At 48.5% G+C, this 22,724-nt stretch overlaps 1 protein-coding gene across 4 annotated transcripts in view; it reads right to left on the bottom strand.

Annotated features, from left to right (window-relative positions):
- Positions 1–22,390, bottom strand: part of RFTN1 (raftlin, lipid raft linker 1) — a 186,516-nt gene extending 164,126 nt beyond the window's left edge. For 2 of the 4 annotated variants that reach the window (XM_036030605.1, XM_036030607.1), the window contains exons 1-2: positions 22,115–22,390; positions 5,455–5,607 (exon numbers count right to left, since the gene is read on the bottom strand). In XM_036030605.1, the coding sequence (XP_035886498.1) occupies positions 5,455–5,599 (145 nt within the window). In that variant the 5' untranslated portion in view covers positions 5,600–5,607; positions 22,115–22,390. Of the gene's footprint in view, positions 1–5,454; positions 5,608–20,495; positions 20,825–22,114 lie in introns of those variants that run through there. The other 2 variants (XM_028518801.2, XM_036030606.1) reach the window with 2 other exon arrangements.
- Between the last annotated feature and the right edge of the window lie 334 nt (positions 22,391–22,724).

Genomic DNA, 22,724 nt, shown 5'->3' with positions numbered 1-22,724 from the left:
CGGTCAATATTGGTGGTTATTGATGAACTGATTTTCATGGTCCCTAGAAAACCCGCGGATAAACTTCCATAATAAAAAAAAATACATTAATCTGAATTAGAGCTGTGGATTCAGGACTCAGGAGGAACCTGAATTGTCCCCCCTTGAAAACAGACCAGAGCAGCCCAACAGAACGTCCTGAGATGATAAAGTGCTCTCTGTCTGCACCACCCAGCACGGCAGCCATGGCCACAGGCAGCTGCTGGGCACCTCAAGTGTAGTTAGTGTGGCAGAGGAACTGAATTTTAAATGTTATTTAATTTTAATTAATTATGACACTTAAATAGGCATATGGCTGGTGGGTCCTGCACTGGACAGTGCTGGATTGGAACGTTCCAGCAAAGATCGAGCTCTGGGCACTGGCCTCATTAAACAGACCACTCACTGTGCTGACTGTCCCCGGCAGCAGGCACATGCGAAGAACAGCCGGTTCTCACGGAGCTGCCGCAGGTGGCTTTCAGGTGGTGTTGCAGTGGCCTAGTGCAGAGAAACTGGCAGAACGCACACGTAAGACGGGACAAACGAGGCACCGTTCTACAGAAATTGCAACGCTTTATGGGCCTCCATCTGCAGCGAAACCCATCAGAGGGCAGGTTCGTCCCTTGGTGCCCAGCGTTAACTGCAAATATAACGCCCAATCACATCCCCCAGAATTGAGATTTTTGGCAGCTCATGTGCTTCACTGCGAGATTCCTGCTGTTCTTCGCCTCTGCCAGCCCTGCAAGTGACGTTGCAGGTTCCAGTGTCATCCACAACAGCACGAGCTCTAAGCAAGGCACAAACGAAACACTGCTAACTGTCATCTTGATGTTTTAAAAGCGCACATGGTCCCCTTTCCGTCTAAGCCACCAGGTGGAATTGGGCCAACACCCTCCCCCCAACTCACAATTTGTTAAAAGTCTGATGAGCATCTTCTCTGGGAAAAATAAGCAGATCAAGTGCTACTTAAAAATCTCCTGTGGCCACCACCATATGGAAGAGGAATATTCTTATGTTCCTCTCAATGATAACACAAGTCTCCTATCAAGAATGTTCTAACTGGTGTTAGGGCCCATTTGTCTAGCACCTTGTTTGTAGTTTATAAGGCCCAAGAGCTTTGATGTCCAAGAGCCCTAGGCTCAAATTCTGCCCTAGTCACATCCCAGCACTGTATTTTTCAAAAAGCTTCTTACCCTCTCTGAATTTCTGTTCCCTCAACCGCAAAAAAGACACGAGGGAACCCATATACCTCACTGGGTAACTGTGAGCATGAAATGACATCAGAAGCCACACAAGGACAAATGTCCACAGCAATTTAATTTGTAAACACCAAAAAAAAAAACAGAAAATGACCCAAATGTTCATCAGCAGATGAACAGGAATGAACTGGTCCATCCATAAAAGAGAATACCACTCGGCGATAAAACAGGAATGAACTACTGACACACGGAACAACATAAATGAATCTCACAATAAGTAAGCTGAATGAAAGAAGCCGGACCAGACTATTTATAGAAAGTTCTATAAAATAAAATCAGCGGCAGAAGGCATGACAGAGGTCAGATGATTGGTTGTCTGAGAGCAGAAAGGTAGGAGAAAAGGAGGGATTGCAAAGGAGCAGGAGGAAACCGCTGGGGTGAAGGGAAGGTTTTGCATCTTGACGAGACGGCGGCTTCGCAGGCTGACCCTGTAAATACCTGCAGTGCAGGGCGCTTCAATTATACTTCGACGACGTTGAAAAGTTAGGGGGGAAATCAGGTCAGGAATATAATGCCCCATCGTAGGACATGGCACATCGTAGGCTCTCCACAAACGCTGGCTCCGTTCTGGAGCATTAACGAATGATCCCGTTAGAACTTCTGGAAAAGAACTCGAGAGGCCGCCAGGGAAACGAGTCGGCATCCACAGCATTCACTCTGGAGGCGTACTAGAACCCGGCCAGTCAGACATGCTGTGCTCCGCCAGGAAGCGTGAGTGAGAAAGAAGAGCAGAGAGGTGAACCAGGCTGGGTCTCAGCCCTCAAGGAAACACAAGGTAATGTATAATGTAATAAAGTGCCACAGGATGATCCTGACAAACTACTGGCAAGCAGAAAAAAGTAATCCTGACAGGATGGATGTCAAAAAGGAACAGGAGTCTGGTGAGCAGTGAGGGGGTGGGGCAGGCCCTGGGCTAATCAAGAAGCCAAGAAATGAGGGTCCTAGGCAAGGGGCAAGGGGAAGCGGACAAGGCCAAGGCCACAGCACATGTCCTCCTGGAGACAGTTGGGGGAGGGTCCGCAAAGGGCCAGACCAAGCCTCAAAAAGCCCTGAGCACCAGCAGGGACCTCCATTTCATCCACACAGGGGAACCAGCCACAGGGTTCAGCCTGCCCAGATTTGTGTTTGGCACAGACAGATCCTATCTAGAAGGCCACTGAGCAATTTGTTGAGAGTTCTGACATTCCTATCTTTCAACTCAGTAATTCCTAAGGAAATAATCAGAAATATGCACAAATATTTATGTCCGGCCTGGCTTATCACAACATTATTTATAACAGCCCGAAGCCCAAAATAACTCTAATATCCACTGAAAGGGGACTGCTAAATAAATTATGGTATGCTGAATGATTAAACCATGTATAGCCATTAAATCATATTTTTGGAACATATGGAGCAACAGGAGGCACGCCTCGCTATAAAATGATAAGTTGCTAAAATGCAGGATAGAAAACTATACATTGAATATTCATTTAACAAATATTTATTAATGTCTACTGTGTGCCAGGCATTGTTTTAAGTTTTTAAGGACTGAGATAGAGCAGAGGATAAGACAGACACGGTCCCTGCACTGCGCTCCTTAGGAGGCCTTCTATCTCCTCGAGAAGGAAAGCAGATAACAAATAGAGAAACAAATAATGATGAGCAAAATACAGCAAGTATGATGGTAAGAAGTGCTGTGGAGAAAATCAAGAGGGGAAGGCATGGGGGATTGGAGGATAGATGGAAATTCTATTCTATTTTCACTGCTTTTTAGAGAGAGGGAGAGAAACATCGATGTGAGAGAGAAACATAGATTGGTTGCTTTCCTGCAAGTGCCCTGACCAGGGCTCGAACCTGCAACCTTTCAGTCTACAAGACAATGTTCCAACCCACTGAACCACACTGGCCAGGGCTAGGCAGAAATTTTGAAAACTCAGGGAAAGTTCCTACAGAGAAGGGGGATAAGAATTTGAGTGAAGGGTATACCTGGGAGGACTTCCAGGCAGAGGCAACAGGCAGTGCAAAAGCCCCGAGGAGGCCCAGGGACTTCTGGAAACATCAAGGCACAGCGACAGAGCACACAGGACCAATGGCGGGAGAAGGAGGGCAGAGGGAAGCTGGGGTCCATGGCAGGACCGTGAGCAGAAGGGCGATGCAAACGCTAGGACAAGCGCTGAATGCAGGGAGGTCAGTTGGGATTTTTAAAAATGTTTTCCTAACATTTTACAATGGGTCTAAGTTCATTTAATAATCAGAAAAAGAGACAATTCAATCAAAAAGAGCACAACGCAGAAAACAGTGCGGGTGCTGCGAGTAGGGCACAGAGAGGCAGACAGGCAGACAGACAGACGAGGAGGGCAGGGAAGGAACTCGGGTGAGGACGCAGTGAGAAGACAGGGGTCGGCACCCGTCAGGCTTCTCAGCAACAGAAGGAGTAAACCACAGTGCTGTATGTATATATGTAGGTATATTCACACACACATATACATGGACACCTGTATATGTATACAAACAATTGCTCCATATTTGCAGCACCTTGACAATCAGTTTGTAATATCTCCATATATTTCCTTCCCATCTTTCTTCCTATACATGGTTTTGGTGCTTTTCCTTAATCATTCTAAATACAATGCCTAGAATGTCGTGAACACTCAAGTATTCACTGAACAAATAAATAATGGGTAACCAGACCCTCCAAATAATTTTGTGTTTGGATTTGTTCGTGTTATATCAGCTCTATTCCAAGCATTTTAGAAGCAGCTTTACTGGGCGTGGGTGACGTGACGGAATGGAAACTGTGGCTGAGGAGAAGGCCTGGTCACAGAGGATGAAGGTGTCAAGTTCAGCTGTTTAAGAGGATGGCGGTGACATTACTCATCATGGGCGCCAGCAGAAAGCCATCTGATGAGGCAGTAGCTGGGTACAGTTTGGGGGACTCGGAGGGGTACACAGAAGGTGCCCACAGAGACACCCAATGTGCATCTCTCTCTGGACTTGGGAAGCAGGTGGAGCCTCGCTCAGCATGGAGGTGGTCACCGCAGGAGTGGTCCAGGAGGAGGAAGAAGAGTGGCAGTAATACCCTACTATGTGCCACACTGACCCTACTATGTGACCCTACTATGTGCCACGCATTGAGCTCGCCCCTTCTAATCGTCACAGCCGCCCTAGGAGGTGGATATGCATTTGCTCATCAGATAGCTGAGGACACTGCAGGCCCAGCCATGGCCCAGTTACTCCACAGCAGAGCCAGGACGCACACCTGTGAACATGAGGGCTTGTCCCACGAATTCTCTTTCTGTTACTAGAAGCCTAAAACACACTCAAAGCCCAGGGAGGAGGTGTCTTAAGATGCTTTAGTTTTGTAGCACCTGGTTTTTGCTCCCGACTTCTAGGCCCCCCAACCCCTGCTGCCCCAAAAGGAAGAATGCTCCCTTGCTCTTCTGAAAACATACTTTATGTGTTTTCCAACTCACAATGACAGCGTGTTGAGTTTTTTCCCACATGTGTATGAGTCTTCTCTGTCACCAGGTGAGCAGCTCCAGGGAACCTTCTCCCTAGAGCACCAGCCCCATGCTCTGCACAGTGAGTGCTCTGCACAGTGAGTGCTCAGCAAACGCTCTGGGACGACAGCATGGACCACCCCACTTGCCAGTCACCCCAGCACTGGTGGGATGCTGGTGGTGGCAGCTACCTAGAAACCCTCTGGCTCAGGCGAGGCAAAGCCAAGCCCAGATTGACAAGCACCCTTGAAAGGCAGCCGAAGAGTGTGCAGGTGAACTTGGCTGGACAGGCAGACGGTGTCAGTGTTAGATAAGGCAGGCTTCCCTTTCCACGTGCTTGGCATGAACCGCGGTCTGCAAACAGGTTGGCCCATAGGCCAAATTCAGCCCACTCAGGTGTACTAGTTGGCTCATGTATGGTTTTAATTTATTGTCATTTGAATTAGTCACTATCTTTTAAATTGTGAAAGGGGGGAACCCTTTTCCCCCTTTTCCCGTGAAAAATCTGGATTTCTGTAACAGTCCCCTTGGGACAGGCCCACCCTGCCCACCACCCCAGTATGTCCATGTCGGGTCCCCCCACGCCCCACACTGATCAGGCAGCCTCAGCCAAAGTCCCTGCCCAGGGCGGGGCTGCAGTGTGAGGTGGGGCCCCAGCTCACCCAGCACCAGGAGCACCAGGCGCCTGTACTCACCCGCACTCAGGGTCGTGAACTCCAGGAAGCGGTATTCATAGGACACATCTATCTTGGTTTCCACCTGAGGCCTCTTCAAAGTCGAATAGATATTTCCAGGCCGTTTGTCATCACGTTTCTCTAACTTGTTCAATCCGCAACCCATCTCAGCAGCTGCCAGCAAAAGGGGAGGAGGAGGGAGTTGGAGAGTGATGTTTTTTTTGAGATTTTGTTTTTAAACACCATAGCATAAAAGACCTCATAATTTCCCTGAAGGACACATGAAGGACTTCAGCCTTTACAGTAACTAGAGTGTCTACGACCCGCGTACCAGACGACCTTGTGCTCCCCACCCAGGCTGGCTCCTCTCCTCTCAAGACATCACTACCAGCTATCCTGTGATTTTTTTAAAAAATGTCACCGAAAGCATACCTGCTCTACAGCTCTTTTTCATTATCTGAGGACAATCCTACCTCCAAGTGCCTCAGTTCCACTATGATCTGTGTGTGTGGTTTAAAAACAGGAACTAAAGAGCCATACAGTGTATTATAGTGTCAGCCCATCTTAGAGAGAGAGGGAGACAGACGGGGAGAGAGCGAGGTGTCGCCTTCGCTGCGGTTGCTAAGAGAAAATGATAAGTTGTTGTTACAATTTCCAAACTCCAAAGTCCTTTCTACCCTCAACAGTAATTGTTCAGACAGGAGTTTATATTCATGAAACATGTCCAAAAGGAGATGGCAGCACTTTTATGGGCCTTGTCTACAGGTCCCGCTTTTTTCTTTTTAGACCAAACCCCAGGAATAATGCCATGCTTCCATGCTCTTAGAGAGTCATTTTAGACCGGCATAAAAACTGGCTGAACACTAATAGCAGGGCTAGAGGAACTGGGAGCAGAAATCTACGTGTGTATTCGAGTGAAGACGTGTAGCCACAGTTTGAAAAGAAAATGGGGAAATGTTAAAATAACGTGCATACTAGGGTGGCTGAGCTTTCTGTCTTCCAAGGGGGCGGAAACGAAGGGTCTTCGTTTATTCGGGCAAAATGACTTTCACGAAACAACTTGTCACCCCCTCCCCCTCCCCAGACTTTGGGGTGTGGGGAGGAGGTATGTTCCTGTTGCGCGCCGCTGCGCATGACCGACGCTTCCCCCTCCCCGGGGTGCTGGTGCTGCCATCAGAACATATTTCACAAAAATTTTCACCAGCCAAGAATATCACAAACAGAAACGTGGTAACCGCTTCCTTTTGGAGATAAGAATTTCCTTTTGCTCCATCCATTTACAAGGTACCCAGCTTCCTAAGGCAATGTGGCAAAGTCCAGAAAAAACAAAATGAACCTCAGAAAAGGTGGTGGGGGGAAGAGGGTGGCGGAGCGACAAGCAGGCTCTACTTTTCAGTAAGTAAAAGTCTAGAAGGATGGATGAGAACAGGAAGGCTTACTTATGCCTTAATAAGGGAACATTAGCGTCCAAAGGGCTGGAGCAGACATGATTTATGTGCAATCTGCATGAACTGATTACTTGTAAAATACTCTACTTCTGCAAATTTAATGGCTGATTTGTACAGAGGCTGCATACTTAACTGCTAGAAAGCAAGCCGGCTGGCATCTGCTTGGACAAAGCAGAATGAAAATGGAGAGGGGAGGTTCCTAAGTACTGGGGACCAAGTAGCCCTGGTGAAATGAGCACTGTTACCACCAGAACAGAACTGAAAATAACCCAGAAGCTCACCAAGTCACTCACTTCCTGAGAAGGATGGAGTGTTTGAGAATCTCCAAGAAGAAGCCTCTTCCTCAAAAATCCTCCCATTCTTGCTATCCCTAATGCTAGGGAAGTCCTAGCATTAGAGATTCATTGCTTTGAAACCAGACTCACTCTATTGCAGCATCTCTTTGGAAACTACAAAAACTTCCATGAGAAGGGCAACAAACTAAGCTCCAGTTAGCCACTAACACTTTAGTCTGATTAACAGTAATTTCTTCTATTTCGGACTGGTTCCCTGACAGCAGAAAAAAAGGAGGAGAGGGTTACCCACATGAGTAAGAAAGATTCAGGCAAGGCTGGGGCAGGTGGAGGCGGAGGGGTGCCAAGGAACATTAGAAAGACTCTCCCAGTTTGAAACTTTGAGTTAAGGTTTCGATCAAACTGTCCCAAACTTGAGGTCTCTGCCAAGTTCCCTCCAAAGGGCACTGTGCTTGTTTCAAGGATATGACGCAATTCTAGGCAAATCATTTATGCCATCAGTCAGAGATAAGATAAACAGTACCAAACAGTAACAAAACTGTAGTATCAGTGAATCTGTGGGATCTCAAATGTTAGAGACTCATTTCTTTGGAGTATGTGCAACACTGGTTAAGCAACTGCTCTTACAGCACTGATCTCTCTGGAAAAGGAGACATGCAAAGAAGTTGCTGGCCACCAAAACCTGAGTGTGCATTCGCACCTCTCACTCTTCTGTGTCCAAGACCCTCCTGTGTTCCTTTTAGTTCCTAATTTCCTTCTTCTACCCAACACCCACCCCTGTCGAAACAGAAAAGACTTTTACATCAGTCCAAAAATATAGTCACTATATTCAGTCACTACTGTGCTGAAACAAGTCACAAAAATGTAGCTTACAAAAAGAGAGAAAATAAGACACTGTATCATAGCGCCTTACATTATTGTCGAGTTTCATAAACTTTACTGTTCACTATGGGAGGTTTCCAAATCATGCTCACATGAGAATCTCCTAAGATGCTTGGGGCAAAAGCTGGGTCTGGGCCTTTGAGAGGTGGGAAGGGAGAAGGGAACAGGCTTGCCTGACGCAGGCAAGATGATTTCTGTCACACACTCCCTCCTGTTGACGACATTCGGGCACATCTTCCTCAGGGGTCAAAGCCTCTAGCTAGTCAGGTAGAAGGTAAATGATAAATAGGATGGTTTTTAAATGTGGTCCCCAAGCCCTCTGACACTGCTATTACCCAGATGGGGTCTACATCACCCCCTCGGAGCCTGGGCTCCATGACTGCTGGACCACTAGAGCACGGCGGAACGACAGAGCCAGTTTCTGGATCCGAGACTTAAGGAACTGGGAGCACCCACTGCCTGCGTCTTGGGACATCTACTTTTGGAACCTAGCCACCCTGCCACGAGGAAGCCCAAGCAGCCCCAAGGAGAGGCCCATGTGGAGAGGAACCGAGAGCCAGCACCAACTTGCCAGCTGCCTGGCCGGGGAGCCACTTTGGGAGCAGAGCCTCTGCCTCAGTTAAGCCACTGACACCACACGGAGCAGAGACACGCTGTTTCCTTCAAGACCTGCCAACACGGAAGATTCCTGAGCAAAATACACCAGTATTGCTGTTTTAAGCCTCTAGGTTTTAGGGTGATTCATCATGCAATCTGTAACTCACACCCCAAGTTTGCTCAAAATGACCCCGGCCAGCTGGGTCAAGCGCCCAGGGAGGCTGGCCTGCAGAGAGGGGCCCTGTTTCAGCCGTTCACCCTTGGGAGGATATCTAGGTTGTTTCCAGTTTGCGTGGATGAATAGAGTGGCTATACACCTCCACGGAGAGGTTTTTATGAGGCGTTAAGTTTTTTCTGTAGGGTGACACCTAGGAGCAGGATTGCGGGGCGGTAGGGTACGTGCAGGGTCCTGTCAATGAAGAACAAGTCCCTTTACACACTCAGGGTGGCCAGATGCTGACCCCGCCGGAGGCACGGTGGGGGATGAGACCCTCTTGGGGACCAACAGACTGCCCCCTCCGCCTCCAGTTCGCTCTGCGGCGTCAGCTCACTGAGTGAAAACGTGAGCAGAAGTGCCACTCGCAGTCACTTCTCCTTTCGTTGTTGTCGTCTGTTGTGTAAAGGACACATGCTAAAGTCACCTGTGCATGACGGAATGTTCCCAGTGCTTTTCCATGGCCCGTCCAACCCCTACCACTCTGCCCCTCCAAATTCCTATAGTCACTTCACATTGACACCTACTGTAAATCAGGTTATACGTTTTATGTGTGAGTTGACTGTTGGATAAGCTTTGGTTATTTGACAATCATTTGTCAAATGATTTCCTTCTTTTTATCTCTTTGCCTTCCCAGGGGACATCCCTGGAGCCATGTGTATGGCGTGGTACCTTGGTAGCATCAAGGTACCAAGAAAAACCATCCACAAGGTCTTGAAAGGCAGAGGACCCAGAGGAGGTCTTTTCCCATTCCTGTGGTAAGACAGTAGGAAAAGAGCCAAATATACTTAGGCCCTGGCTGGTGTGACTCAGTGAACTGAGTGCCGGCCTGTGAGCCAAAAGGTCACCAGATCAATTCTGGGTCAGGGCACACGCCTGGGTTGCAGGCCAGGTCCCAGGTTGGGGGGCATGTGAGGGGCAACCTATCAATGTATCTATCGTACATTGATGTTTCTCTCCCTCTTTTTCTACCTAGTAAATAAAATCTAAATTAATTAAAATTTTATTTAATGCTTAATTGATTTAATTAATTTAATTGTATTACTTAAGTTAATCTTTCATTAATAAAATATATAAATCTTAAAAAATATATACTTAGAGTTATCTGGCAGAAATTGGCTGAAAGTAATTAGGAACTGGATGCTGACTAGGGATGAAAATAAAGTCATCACCAGGAAGTCCTGAGACCCAACTGCAATGAGAGGATGCACATTGGACGTTGCAAATGACCATGCAGCAAAGACCCCTCAGATGGTGACATTCTGGAAAATCAGTTCTTTTTGCATTAAACCTAGAATGGGGTATGTCTTTGGTACGTAATGGACCAGCTTCATGCAAAAATTTTCAGCTCTATGAGGGGAGGAATTTGTGTTCCAAATTCATGCAGTCATTCATTCAACGTGCATTTGGTGAGGTCTGCTTTGAGTCAGGGGCTCAATTAGGAAATACAAAAAGGGGAAGGTCAGGCCCTGCCCTCAAGGAGATGCAAAGTGGAAGGAGGAGAAAGGCAACGAGCAGATAGACGCACACAAAACAGCGAGGCTGGCTGTTCGGGAAATCTGGGCAGAGTGCAGGGCGTTCAGAGAGAACTACTGTGACAGAAACAGAGGGCACATCGCCACAGACTGGCCTCAGAGAAAGCTGATCGGCAATGGGGCACGATGTCCTGTGTCATTTTAAATGTTGAAATTTAATTTTTTTTTATTTTAAAAGGATTTCTAATTTGTTTCTGAAATGCTTCCCAAGATGCCCATAAAACGCTGGAAAAAAAAAACCCAAACACTTCAAAAAAGATCGCCTCCTTAAAAGATGATTTTTCAGCGAGGGTTTAAAAAAACCTGAGTTTAAAGATTCATTTTTTTTCCTATCAACGAGCGTGCACACATTTAAATAATGGGGGCAATAAATGTAGTTATATTTTCAAATACAAATTAGTTTCATTAAGAGTGAGCCCTCATTTAGCACACTTGCCGCTAATCCGAGGCAAACTGTAAAACTAATTTTAACAATTGCCAACAGCTCATGACAAGCAAGCAGAGACAGGGCAATTATGGGCAACGATGCTGGATGAGCTGGCGAACTCATTTTTTATTTCTACACTCGACTCCTGTCTTTGAAGACGGGAGTGCGTTTAGTACATCATCCAGTCACCCAAAGTAAGAACTGATGATCCAGACAGATAGTATTTTACAGAATAGGGTTGTCACTCTCAACCCAGAAACGTAAGTGAAAACTTCACAACTCAGTCAACTGATCAGATGGTGTCAAGCAAAATCTCAGACAAAAACCCAAGGATAACTAAAATTTATTGCAAGTGCTCCTGATTTGATGTCAAATAAAAGAACTAACTACCTCTCTGAAACCGTGTGGTTGTGTGGGGCCACTCTTAAACGTCTAGGTGTATAACCATATAAAAATCCACATTCTTTTTTTAACCGGCAGGACACAGGCCACAGTGCTCACAGAACTTCCCTCTGGTGCACGAGATTGTGGATGACGTTCTTTTTACAGTTTCCTCTATTTTTCAAGTTTTCTGTTGTGCATGCATTATTTTCCTAGTTGAAAACAGGAAGAGGGTATTGCAGCTCAGCCCTCAGCAATCCTCCTGGTACTGATGAGAGATTCCCGCCACACTGAATAGGGCTTACGTCTGTATAGCCAGTGGGATATTGCAGAAAGGAAGAGGGTGATGGCCAAGGCTAGGCTACAGGAGACGCGTGGGGTCTACTTGGCATTCTCTCGGATCGCTCAGAGAGCAGCCCTATTAACTCTATGGAGAAGTCCCCAGGGCGGGGAACTGAAGCCTCAGCCCAACAGTCAGTACTAACTCAGCACCCACCTGGAAGCAGATCCTTCAGCTCCAGAGTAGCCTTCAGCCCACCCATATATTTTTTTAATTTTTATTTATTGATTTGAGAAAGAGAGAGGAAGGGGGAGAGAGAGAAAATGCTCATTTGCTGTTCCACTTATTTATGCATTCATTGGTTGATTCTCTCTCATACGTGCCCTGATCGGGGCCAAACCTGCAGCGTTGGCATATGAGGTCTGTGCTCAAACTAACTGAGCTACCTGGTCAGGGCCCAGCCGACATCTCAACCACAACCTCATGAGAGACCCTGAGTTAGAACCACCCAGCTAAGCTGCTTCTGGATTTCCAACTCACAGAAACCCTCTGAGATAATAAATGTTTATTATTGTTTTCGGCTGCCAAGTTTGGGAGTAATTTGTTGCACAGAAAAAGATAAGGAATACAAAGGGTATTTACATTATCAAAAGAAAACACTTGCTTACCACCCCGCCCCCACCCCATGCCCACATCCCAGCGGATTTCTTCTGCAGACAACCTTTCTGCATCCTCCTAGTCTGTGTCACAACCCTGATCAACTAAAAACCTGCCACTCAAAATGTGGTGCTCAGATGGGTGGCACTGCCATCCCTGGGAGCCTGCAAGAAATGCAGAACTCAGGCCCCACCCAGGCCTGTGAGTCAGAATCTACTTTTCAAGAAGTGCTTCAGAAAAGTCAGAATCCCAGGCACGTTTGAGAAACTCTGGGCCGTGACAATGGTTCTCAATCTTGGTTGCACTATGGGATCATCTGGAGAGCTGTTTTACTATCCTGATGCCCAGGCATTTGGGGGTGGGCACCACACATCAGTATTTCTTAAAGCCCCCTACGTGATTCTAACTGGCAGCCAGAGTGGAGAACCAACTCCCTAGGAGCAAATCCAGTCTTTTCCCACTCCTAAACCTCTCCAATCTCCTAGCACCCAGGCTTCAGTGGGGCCCAGGATCTTTCGTAAGCCTCTTAACCAGGGCTGAGAACCACAGCCCAGAGGAACGTGGCCCTGCTGATCCCCTTGGTTCCCTACCTTCCCAACTCCTGACTCTCTGTAGCTGAGACGCTCCCTTCCCAGACTCCCTGCTGCCTCCCAAACACAGGTGCGCCCCTATATTTTTCTCTCCAGCCCTCCTTCTGTTCCTCTTTTAATGTTATTTTCATTATAAGCCACTGACAACATATGGATACAGATAAAAACAAGACATCTACATATCTGCTACCTGGATCTCACAAATGCTTACTTTTTCCATTCTTTGCTTCACAACTTCATTTCACAAGAAATACAACCTTTCGGAGCAGCCCTTCTGACCTTTCCTTGCTCCCCTACCCTCCCGTCCCGGCTCTGACTCTCTTCCAGTCCATGTATCACACCCAGAACAAGAGCAGGTTCCAAGACCCTCCGGTGGCACTAGACCTATAAAAGGCACCCATAGTGTCTTGGCACATTTTTCACAGCACTCCCTAGACAAAAAAAAAAAAACAGTATCTACAGTTCTACTTATTAAGCAGTCACATCCAAACAACTTAATAATTATGTCCAAACAACTTAGTAGCCTTTTGAAAAAAAAAAAAAAAAAAGAGCCCAGAAGTTGAAAGAAACTTTTCCCCTCATTCTTACGTAAGCATGACGATGCCCTCATGGGATGCGTGCCTTCGCCGGGCACCGAACCACTTCTTGAACCTTGGAATCACCACTGCCTGGTCCACCACGGCTGTCTTAGCAACCCCCCAAAATCCAGCTTTGCAGAGACATGATGTCCTCCACAGGAACGTGCTGCTGTCTCATGTTGGGACTGTGAACTACCTCAAGCTAGTAGTGAGTGTGGGGTCTGACACATCACGTACCACTGCCTTTCCCTCGGAAATGCAAAATATCCCCTGCCCCTGTCCCCACCCTGAGTGTCCTGTAGCACCTTGGGGTGCCTTTGTACAGAGTCTGGGAACCTCCAATACATGGTGCTGCTGTGTGTGCTCAGAGAAGTGGCATGGCCGCCCCAGCTCCCCCACAGCTCTCGGAGCCTTCCTCACCAGCCTCACTCTCCTGCTGTAGGCGAGAACGCCAGTCTCTCCCCCAGCCCGTCTTCCCTCCAAGTCTAGGTGGACACACACAAGCGCCTGTTTCCACACATTCACCTGGAACTTTCCCGGCACTTCCAGGTGAACACGCCTGCCCCAAGGAGAACTCGACGTTTTGCCCAACAGGCCTGTTCCTACCCCCGTGTTTCTTGTTTCTGCAGGTCGTACCGCTGCCCTCATGATATCCAGGCTCAAAATGCAGGGGATCGGCCAGCTCCTGCCATCATCCTGTCCTTACGCTCACCTGGCCAGGTGCCAAGGGCTGGTGGACATTTTTCAATTCCGCCACTTCCTTCTCGGGCCAGCCCGCCATTTCAGCACTGTCAGAGGCCTTCCTCACATCCAGCTGCCCCTGTACCCTCATCCATCTGACTCCTACCACCAGCTTCTGCCAGATTAACAAGTTTGCATCACACAAGCGGCTCAAAGAGCGTAAGTCCTATCTGCTGCCAGCCTGGAGTCCTGAACCTCACCGCAACCTCCCTCCTTCCCAGCCCCATCTCGCATTGCTCCCCTTTCTGCACCGCGGAGTCAGGCTGGACTAAGCCCATGGCACCCTTTCACTCCCTTCCTGTACCTCCACTGGCCCCACCACCTGGCACTCTCTTCCTTTCCATCTTGACCCTCTGTATTAGGGTTTTCCAGAAACACAAAGCCTACAGGCCAGGGTGTGTGGGGTCACGGGGGTGTCTATATACAGAAACCATACAGAGAGAAGGCGGGGGAGAACTGTTTTCAGGAACTGGCTCGTGTCACTGCGGGGACTGTCAAGCTGGAAATCTGTGGGACAGGCCAGCAGGCCACAGGCTCGGGGAAGAGCGGAAGCTGCAGAGCTGAGTCCCAAGGCAGTTTGGAGGCGGAATTCCTTCGTCCTCAGGGGGCCTCAGTGTTTTTTCTCATATCCCTCAAGTGACTGGATGAGGCCCACCCAGATTCTAGAGGGCAATTTACTTTACTCACAGTCTACTGATTGAAATGTTAATTACACCTAAAAAAAATACCTCACAGCAACACCTACACTGATGTTTGACCAAAAACTAGGTACCCCAGCCTGGCCACGCTGACACAGGAAATCCATCACGCCCCCCTTTACTGAGCACTTAGTGCATGCAAGGCCCTTTCTTAAATGCCGGGGACACCAAGGGAAACAAGAGAAAAAAGTAATAATAACCCTGCCCTCAAGGACCTTACCTTCAAGAGCAGATGAACAGACAATAAACAAAACTAAGAAATGAAGTTCAACTACAGAAAAATAAGGCAGGGAGGAGGGATAGCTAGTATGAAGGAAGGCGATGCATTTCTTTAATGGGTGATCAGGGAAGGCTTCATCCAGATGGTGGCATTAGACAAAATCCTGAAGTTGACAGAGGGAGCCACGGAGTAAGGGGGATGGTGTAGCAGGCAAGGTGGCGGCAAGTGCAAACCGACCGGAACATTCCAGGACCTGCCTGGTGAAGTGGCGGCCGTAGGCAGCACATGAAGCGAGAGGTGTGGGAAGCAGATTGTGTGGGCCGTGCTGTGCCTGGTGAAAACTTTGTAGGGGACAAAGGAGAGAAATTGGGATAACTGCAATGTCATAATCAATCAAGCATATTTAAAAAAAATTTTTGGCTTTGCCCTGAGTGAGACAGCAGCCCCTGGAGGGTCTCCAGCGGGGGGAAGACATGATCACTCCGGCCATGGCTGGTCATGGGGAGGGAGACCAGATGAGGATGCGGTGTGAGCAGCAAATTCTGGCTATGTTTTGAAGGCAAAAAGTGGAATTTATTGGTGGACTGGAAATAGGGCATTAGAACAAAAGAGGGCATCCCAGACTCCTCCAGGGTTTGTGAGCTGAGCAACAGGAAGGCTGGGGTGGCCACCTTCTAAGACAGGCTGGCTGTGGGAGAAACAGACAGAAGTTTGCTTTGGGTGTGTCAACCCCATCCAGGTGGAGGTATGGGTGGGCAGCCGGAGGGGCCGGGCTGCAATGCCATGGACAGCAAACTTCTCCAGGCAGCCGTGGCATCTCCTTCACCCCCACCAGCAGCTACACCCAGTGCCCTATCCCACAGGCACACTCTCAGTAGGAAGGATGCTCTCGGGTGAAGGATGGAGAGGGACCTTTGGAAGATTTGCCCGTCACTGTCAAGTTTACCTTCTTAACGGTAGAGCACAGGGCGTGGGCACAAAGCCTCTGGAGCCACATCACCTGGGCTCAAGTCCCAGTGCCTCTACCTTGAGGAAGCAACGTAACCTCAGTTTTCTCAACTTTAAAATGGGCATGACTGCAGAATCTACTAGCAGGATAAAGACTGAATAAGGTAATAGCAGGGCTTAGAAGAGCTCAGGCACATAGAAAAAGCAATATAAATGTTAATCATTACATTATATATTATATGATGAATGATATATTATATTATATTACGCATTATTATATTATATATAAATGTTATATTAACTGTCGCTGGCATGACTTGTTATCTACCATGAAGATCCCTTTTAACCTGCCTATACCCACAATTACACCACACTGAAAGGTGTCTCAAAACACCAGAAAGATCCAAAAAAGACTTCTCTAAGTTAACGAAGTGTTTAAATGAACAGTCCAATTCCTTGTACTTGATATTTCCAAAATCTGGTGATCCACACCATGGTCAAGTTCTATTCCCCAGAGGCTGTGATTCACCAAATCTCCTTCCACCCAACTTCATGGATAATGCCCATTACAACAATTTCTCCAAATCTGAAGAATGTGGGGGTTATTCCATAAAACTCGAGTGGTTCCTCAAAAAGGATTTCCTCAGAGTGAAATGCAGGGCAGGGAGTTTCAACACACACACGCGCGTGCACGCACGGGCACACACACACACCCTAGGACACACACAAAGAGCACACGCTGAGAGTGAAAGGGCCTGCCTGCCAATGGGAAACAGTGAGTTTAGTTGGAAAAGCCAAAGAAAGCTGTCCGTGAAGTGCAGCTGGCTTCCTGGTTGAAAAAGCATGGAAACATCTAATATCATTTTACAGAGGAGCTGAAAAGCTGGTCAGCAGCAAACAAGCTGAGCAAAACACAGCTGATGTTGACTTCCCACCTGTGGCTGGTCCAGGTGCTCCCCACCTGAGGGCTAGCATCCGCTTGCCTTGGAGCCTGATTCTGGAATAGCGTACAGCACAGAAGAGGAGAAAGCCACGTCCCCACTGGCCCGTGCAGCCGGACACAGAAGCTGGCAGCCCCGTGCGGGACTCCCGACACCATAGGGACAGGCCAGACCAGCAACACCCCAAAGTGAGGCGGTTAAGTACCAAATGGCATCTCCTCCATCTCAGTCTTGGCAGGTAGCCATCACGCGTAGAATGCGACCTGATTTTTCTAGCTCTTTGGTTCTGGCCCCGCTGAGAGCGATTTTTCTTCCTGAATTCAGTCCAGGTAGGGAGTAAGCCATACAAATGCATATGTAAAAGCTGAACTGAATTCTTATTTGGAGAGCAAGGAATTAACAGGGCTCGAGCAGTGGCGATGGCTTGCCTGCTGGACCGGTCTTCTAAGACAAAGCATCTTGGTAAAATAGCAATGATAATAACAAAAGCCCTTTTTGGGGGCTCAGGAGGAAAAAAAACCCTCAAATTTATGTCAAAAACAGAATGCGAATGAGAGGAAAGATCACACACACACACCCTTTAAAAGGTAAACATAAAAGAAAAATCAGGCCACATTTATCTCTGTTAGTAAAAAAAGAGCCGAAGCCTTAGCCAAGTGTGTTGTCAATTCTTACTCGGAAAGAAAAAAAGAGAAACGCTTACTGCAGAGTAGCAGTGCAAACAAACTTCCAGCGATGATGAAAACAGTCTATGTGTGTGCTCCAATTCAGCAGCCAATGACCCCACGTTGAGCACGTGAAAGGTGGCTAGCGAGACTGCAGAAATAAATGTTTAATTTTATTTCCTTTTCATTCATCTACATTTAAATGTAAATAGCCACAGGTAGCTAGTGGCTACTGTACTGGACAGCTCAGCTACAGACACGCAGACCGAACAGCTGGCAATGTCTTTCATTTCCTACAATAAAATTGCCATTGTAATCAACCAATAATATCTTAAATTGTCACCAACATGAGTGCCTCCTGACAGGCCCCAGCTGCCCCAAAGTCAGCAAGCTTAAAACACAAAGGAAAAAGACTAAAGACAGTGGATTCAATGTTATCATTGCTTGGGACTCTGCTCTGTCTGCCTAGTTTACAGTCCTGTTATACTATGGCTTCACGTATTTGGACATCTGTGCTTGTAGACAGAATACACATTTGCAAAACCAGAATGCCACAGTCTCTCCCCGGTCTGGGAAACACGAAAATGTGAACTCGGGGCAAGTTACATAACCTCGCTAAGCTTCAGTTTCCTCAAGGCTGAAGAGCAGATAATAATAGTGCTGGTCTCCCATGAGGATTAAATTCAGAGAGTACGGCAGGTAAAGGGCCTAATAGTCCCTGGCAAAGAGTAAGCACTTGGCAAGTGGCCGCTATAGTTATTATTTTGTTAATCACAATAGCAAAATCTGTAGTAAAATAAGAATGGAGCTACTACAATGAACATTTACGGTGGGCCAAGCTTTCCTCCACCCAATCCCTCGGAAGCTGTTTCTCGGGCTCTGAGAAAGTGACTTCTAATAAAATACGTCGGGGGCCCTGACGTCTCGGCACTCAGAGGTCTCCGTCCACCTCCAGAGAAGTCACCACCTAGATGGCTACCATGAGTCACGAGCATCGTTCAGCCAAATGTTTATTGTGCCCCTACTCTCTGGCAAGCACATACCAGGCTATGGATGAAAACAGTCCCCAGAGGGCAAGGTCTCCAGACTCTATACCATCCACAAAGCTTGGGCCCCACTGAGACACCTTGGAGAGAGGTAACAATTTCATCCTGGGGTTCCTCGCAGACTGGGAGGCTCACTTCATGTTTCCTGGATCAGCCAAGCCCAGATTCAGCTGCTGGCCCACAGAGAGGGGGGGTTGAGGAATGAGGGCAATTGAGAGGAACCAGCCCATTTTCCCAGCAGGGACGATCAGGGAGGTTGTCTACGACAGGTTTTCACTGACAGGCCAAATCACTTTAACAGGAAAGCTGCTCTCTGAGCCTTCAAAAAGCCAAATCTGATCTTCCTCACAAAGCAAACACAACCCCTTTCAACAGCTAATTGCCCGAGCCGGTGAAATGCAACGGGACTCTCCATCAAGTTCACGTCAACCAGACCTATGCACTGGAAACTCCCCAGGAGCTTCTTGGCAGAAGTTTAGTGGAATTCTGTGGGGCTTGGGGGTTATTTTTATGCATGTAGAATGCACTCAGTCGATCTTCTCCCACAACCAAGTGTACATTCCCCTATGGAATTCCCTTTTCTGAAGATTTCTAAAAAACAAAATATTCATCTGATCGTCTGCAGTGATTTAAGTGTAAACCCACGTACAGGCGGAGTTGGGGGTTTCTCGCAGGTCCCCCGCCTACGAAAACACGTTCCAGGATGTCTCTGTTGGTCCTGATTTCTGGCCCCAGAAGAATACTAGTCAAACGATGTTCTTGACTTGGAGTTAGGAAAATACGGTTGTAATATCTGGAATCTCATACTGGCACTCTTTGCTGGTAGGAATGTTAAGTGGTACAAGCACATGGGAAAAGGTCTGGCAGTTTCTTAGAAGGTTCTATGACCCAGCAATTCCTAGACATTTACACAGACAAAATGAGAACATACATCCTTAGGAAGACTTGTACGTGAGCATTAATAGCAGCTTTATTCACAATACCCCCCAAAACTGGGAATAAGTCACGTGTCCATCAACAGAGGGCTATATAAACAAACTGTGGCGTAAGCATAACGTGGACATAACTCAGCAATTAAAAAGACCAAAGGACTGAACATTCAGCGTGGGTGAATCTCAAAAACATGCTGAGTGAAAGAAGCTTCACACAATGCTGGAAGAATTCCATGTACATCAGGTTCAACAACAGGTTAAAGGAAGCTAGAGTGAGACACAGTCAGAGCAGTGGCTGCCACTGATGGGGTGGGGGCGGGCACCGACTGGAAATGGAGATGAAGGAACTTTCTGGGGTGATGGTAATATTCTCTTTATTGATAGAGACTGGGGTTATACATGTGTATGCATCTGTCAAAACATTATGCAAATGTCACTCTTAAGATGTGTGCGCTTTACTATGTGTCTATAAATCTTACCTTAAGGAAGTCATAAACATCAATTAAACTCTAACAAATAAAATGGGTGCTGAAATGTTTAGGAGTGACCTGTCTCAATGCCTGCAATTTACTTTAAAATGAATAAAACAGTAAGTGGGACCAACGATGGATAGAGGGATGAATCAATGGGGAGATGTGTAATTAAACCAACGTAGCAAAATTACAGGCTCTTGGTGTGGGTATTTGGATGGTCACAGATTTTGCAACTTTTCTATGTATTCTAAAATGAGATGGACAGGGCAAAGAGTCACGGTGCCCATTCTTTAGCCCACCACATTAGAAATTTGTCAAGGCACCATGCCCACCAAGCCGTGGCCTCATATCATTTCGGTTCTGCTGAAAAGTGAAGATTGCAAGAACACGAGTAGCTTTACAGGAACTCACATCACTCATGCCAAAGATTTTCTGCCTGTTTCCCTACAGACAAAGCAATTATTTGAATGTAAGCCAAAAATTCCTTCTCAACAGGGAGAAAAAGGACATGCTTACTTGTATCCCCAATTTGTTGTCTTTCAATTCCTGCAGCAAATCCATTAGCTCACTGCACAACACTCCACTTCCACTTGCCCCATGTCCATGCAGCCAAAGACAAAGAAAGACCAACCCAACGACCTGTTTTACAAATGCAGCCAGAGGATGACTTCCCAGTTCTCAGGCCAGAAACCCCACTGAAGGCAAAAGAGGATGCAGAGCTCCTCTGAGGTTAAAGTGATTTCACTGAGGTTAGCACACATACGCACCAAGAGCCCCAAACAGCTTGTTGCTTAATCCCTCTGTGGGGTTTGGTGACATCTGGGGTCACTTGAATTTAGTAGGGAATTCAGCTGTTGAGAGGTACAAATTAGGAATCCCGGTGGCTAGGGGCACGAGGGGTGCACAGCAAGCCCTACCCACAGGCCCAGAGGTCGCTCACATTTCGCCGGCCTTCCTTCCTGGCAGAGCCTTGCTTATCCTGAGATGACACACAATGGCAGGGGCTGGAAGACGCCTAGTCTGACTGCCAGCCCAGCATCTGAAAACAGCTGTACCAATTACAAGAAGAGACTGTTGCTGGAAACCAGGGCAACCACTCAAATATAGGGATCTGTGCCAGACTTTTTGAAAAAATACTTTTTGTTTGTTTGTGTATAAGCCCCATAACAAACTCACTGACACCCCCAGCGTCCCCGGGAACTACCCACAACCACAGGAGGCAGCTCGGCGCGTGCAACAGGGAGGCAATAGGGAGCGCGCCTGGGTCCAGCACCTTGGCTTCCACACTGCTCTCGCTGCCAAAAACAGCGACACTCTAGGTGAAGGACAAGAGCCCCGGGCTCGGGAGGAGGGTTTGCACACCTGACTGCTGGGTTTCCTGAAATATAAGCCGCCACCGCCCCACACTGACCCAGACCCACACTGCAGTCTCTCGAGCCTAGGTTAAGTAGGTTAGGACTAGGGAAGAAACCCCCTTACAAAGGGGGAATGCCCGTTTTCAGCGCCGGGGACTCCCCGCGCCCGGAGTCTCTGAGCCTCCAGTGGCTGCAGCGCTTCCTCTGAACGTGCCGCACGTCTGCTCCCACTCATCCATCATTCCTGCCCAGAAAGCAAAGCTACCTCCTAGGGCGCACGCATTAAGGGCAGCCAGAGCCGCCTCCACCCCACCCTTGTGCCCTCCTGGACTCTGTCGCCAGCTCCCGCCTCATATTTACAGAAGACCCCCTACAGCAGTGTCCTAGACCCACCTGTAGCCTGGAAGCTTCCCCTCAGCTTCCTTCTTAGGCGCCACCCCAGCCCCCACCCCGAGCCGGCAAAGCCCTGGGACCCCCAGCAGACTGCTCTGGGGTGCCTCACCCCAGAGCGCGCCAGGGATGATTTTTTTTCTCGAAAAAGTTGGCCCAAGACTGCTGTGTCCCATGGATCGGGCCCGACCCCATCCAACACCGGGTCAGAGGTGCGAGGAAAGAGGTTGAGAGCAGGGGCTCTCGCCCGGGAGCCTGGGAAACACTCCCCAGCTCCCGCAACCTGCAGGGAGGCGCCACGCAGGGTTCCTCCTGTCCACAGGGGTCCTGATCCAAAGGGCCAAACGGAGGGGCCACGTACACCCCAAGTCCTGCCGCGCGCCTACCTACCGTTCCGGACTAGCTCAGGAGAAGGTGTGGGTGCCGGCTCCCTGAGACAGTGCGTTCCGTCCCGGGAGGAAAGTTTGTGCCATGCAGAGGAGGCGGCGCGGAGAAGGCGTGGGCACCAGTTGGGGCGGGGGTAGGAGGGTGGCGACGGCGCGGCGTTCTCGTGTGTCCGTCCCTCCTGCAATCGGTGAGTCCGTCGGAGCCCTCCGCAGCCGCGCTCCCGCTCGCTGCGCGCTGCGCCTGGCGCGCTCCAGCTCTAGTTCCGACTGGCCCCCGCTGCCGCCGCTGCCGCCTCCGCCGCCGCCGCGCGTCCGCCGGCTACACTTCCTCTTCCTCTGAACTCATGTGCAAAATATGCTGCGCTGCATCTTTGGGGGGAACCGTGCGGCCCCTAACAGCCGCTGCGGGGACAGCGGCCCTCCCCGCGCCCTCTGCATGCTCTGTGCCGCGCCTCTGCCTCCACTCGGTGGACAATTCGCGTGCGGCACACGCTACCCATCCATCAACCCTTCGGTGCCCTCGGCTCAGAGGTCCCAAGCTCACGTACTCACCTCTCTACTTCTAACCAAGGCTGTGTGTGTGTGTGTGTGTGTGTGTGTGTGTGTGTTGAGAG

Source organism: Phyllostomus discolor, chromosome 7 (genome assembly GCF_004126475.2).
Source record: "Phyllostomus discolor isolate MPI-MPIP mPhyDis1 chromosome 7, mPhyDis1.pri.v3, whole genome shotgun sequence".
Classification (NCBI taxonomy): domain Eukaryota; kingdom Metazoa; phylum Chordata; class Mammalia; order Chiroptera; family Phyllostomidae; genus Phyllostomus; species Phyllostomus discolor.
The sequence above is the reverse complement of the archived record's forward strand: the minus strand, read 5'-3'. Positions and strand labels throughout refer to the sequence as shown.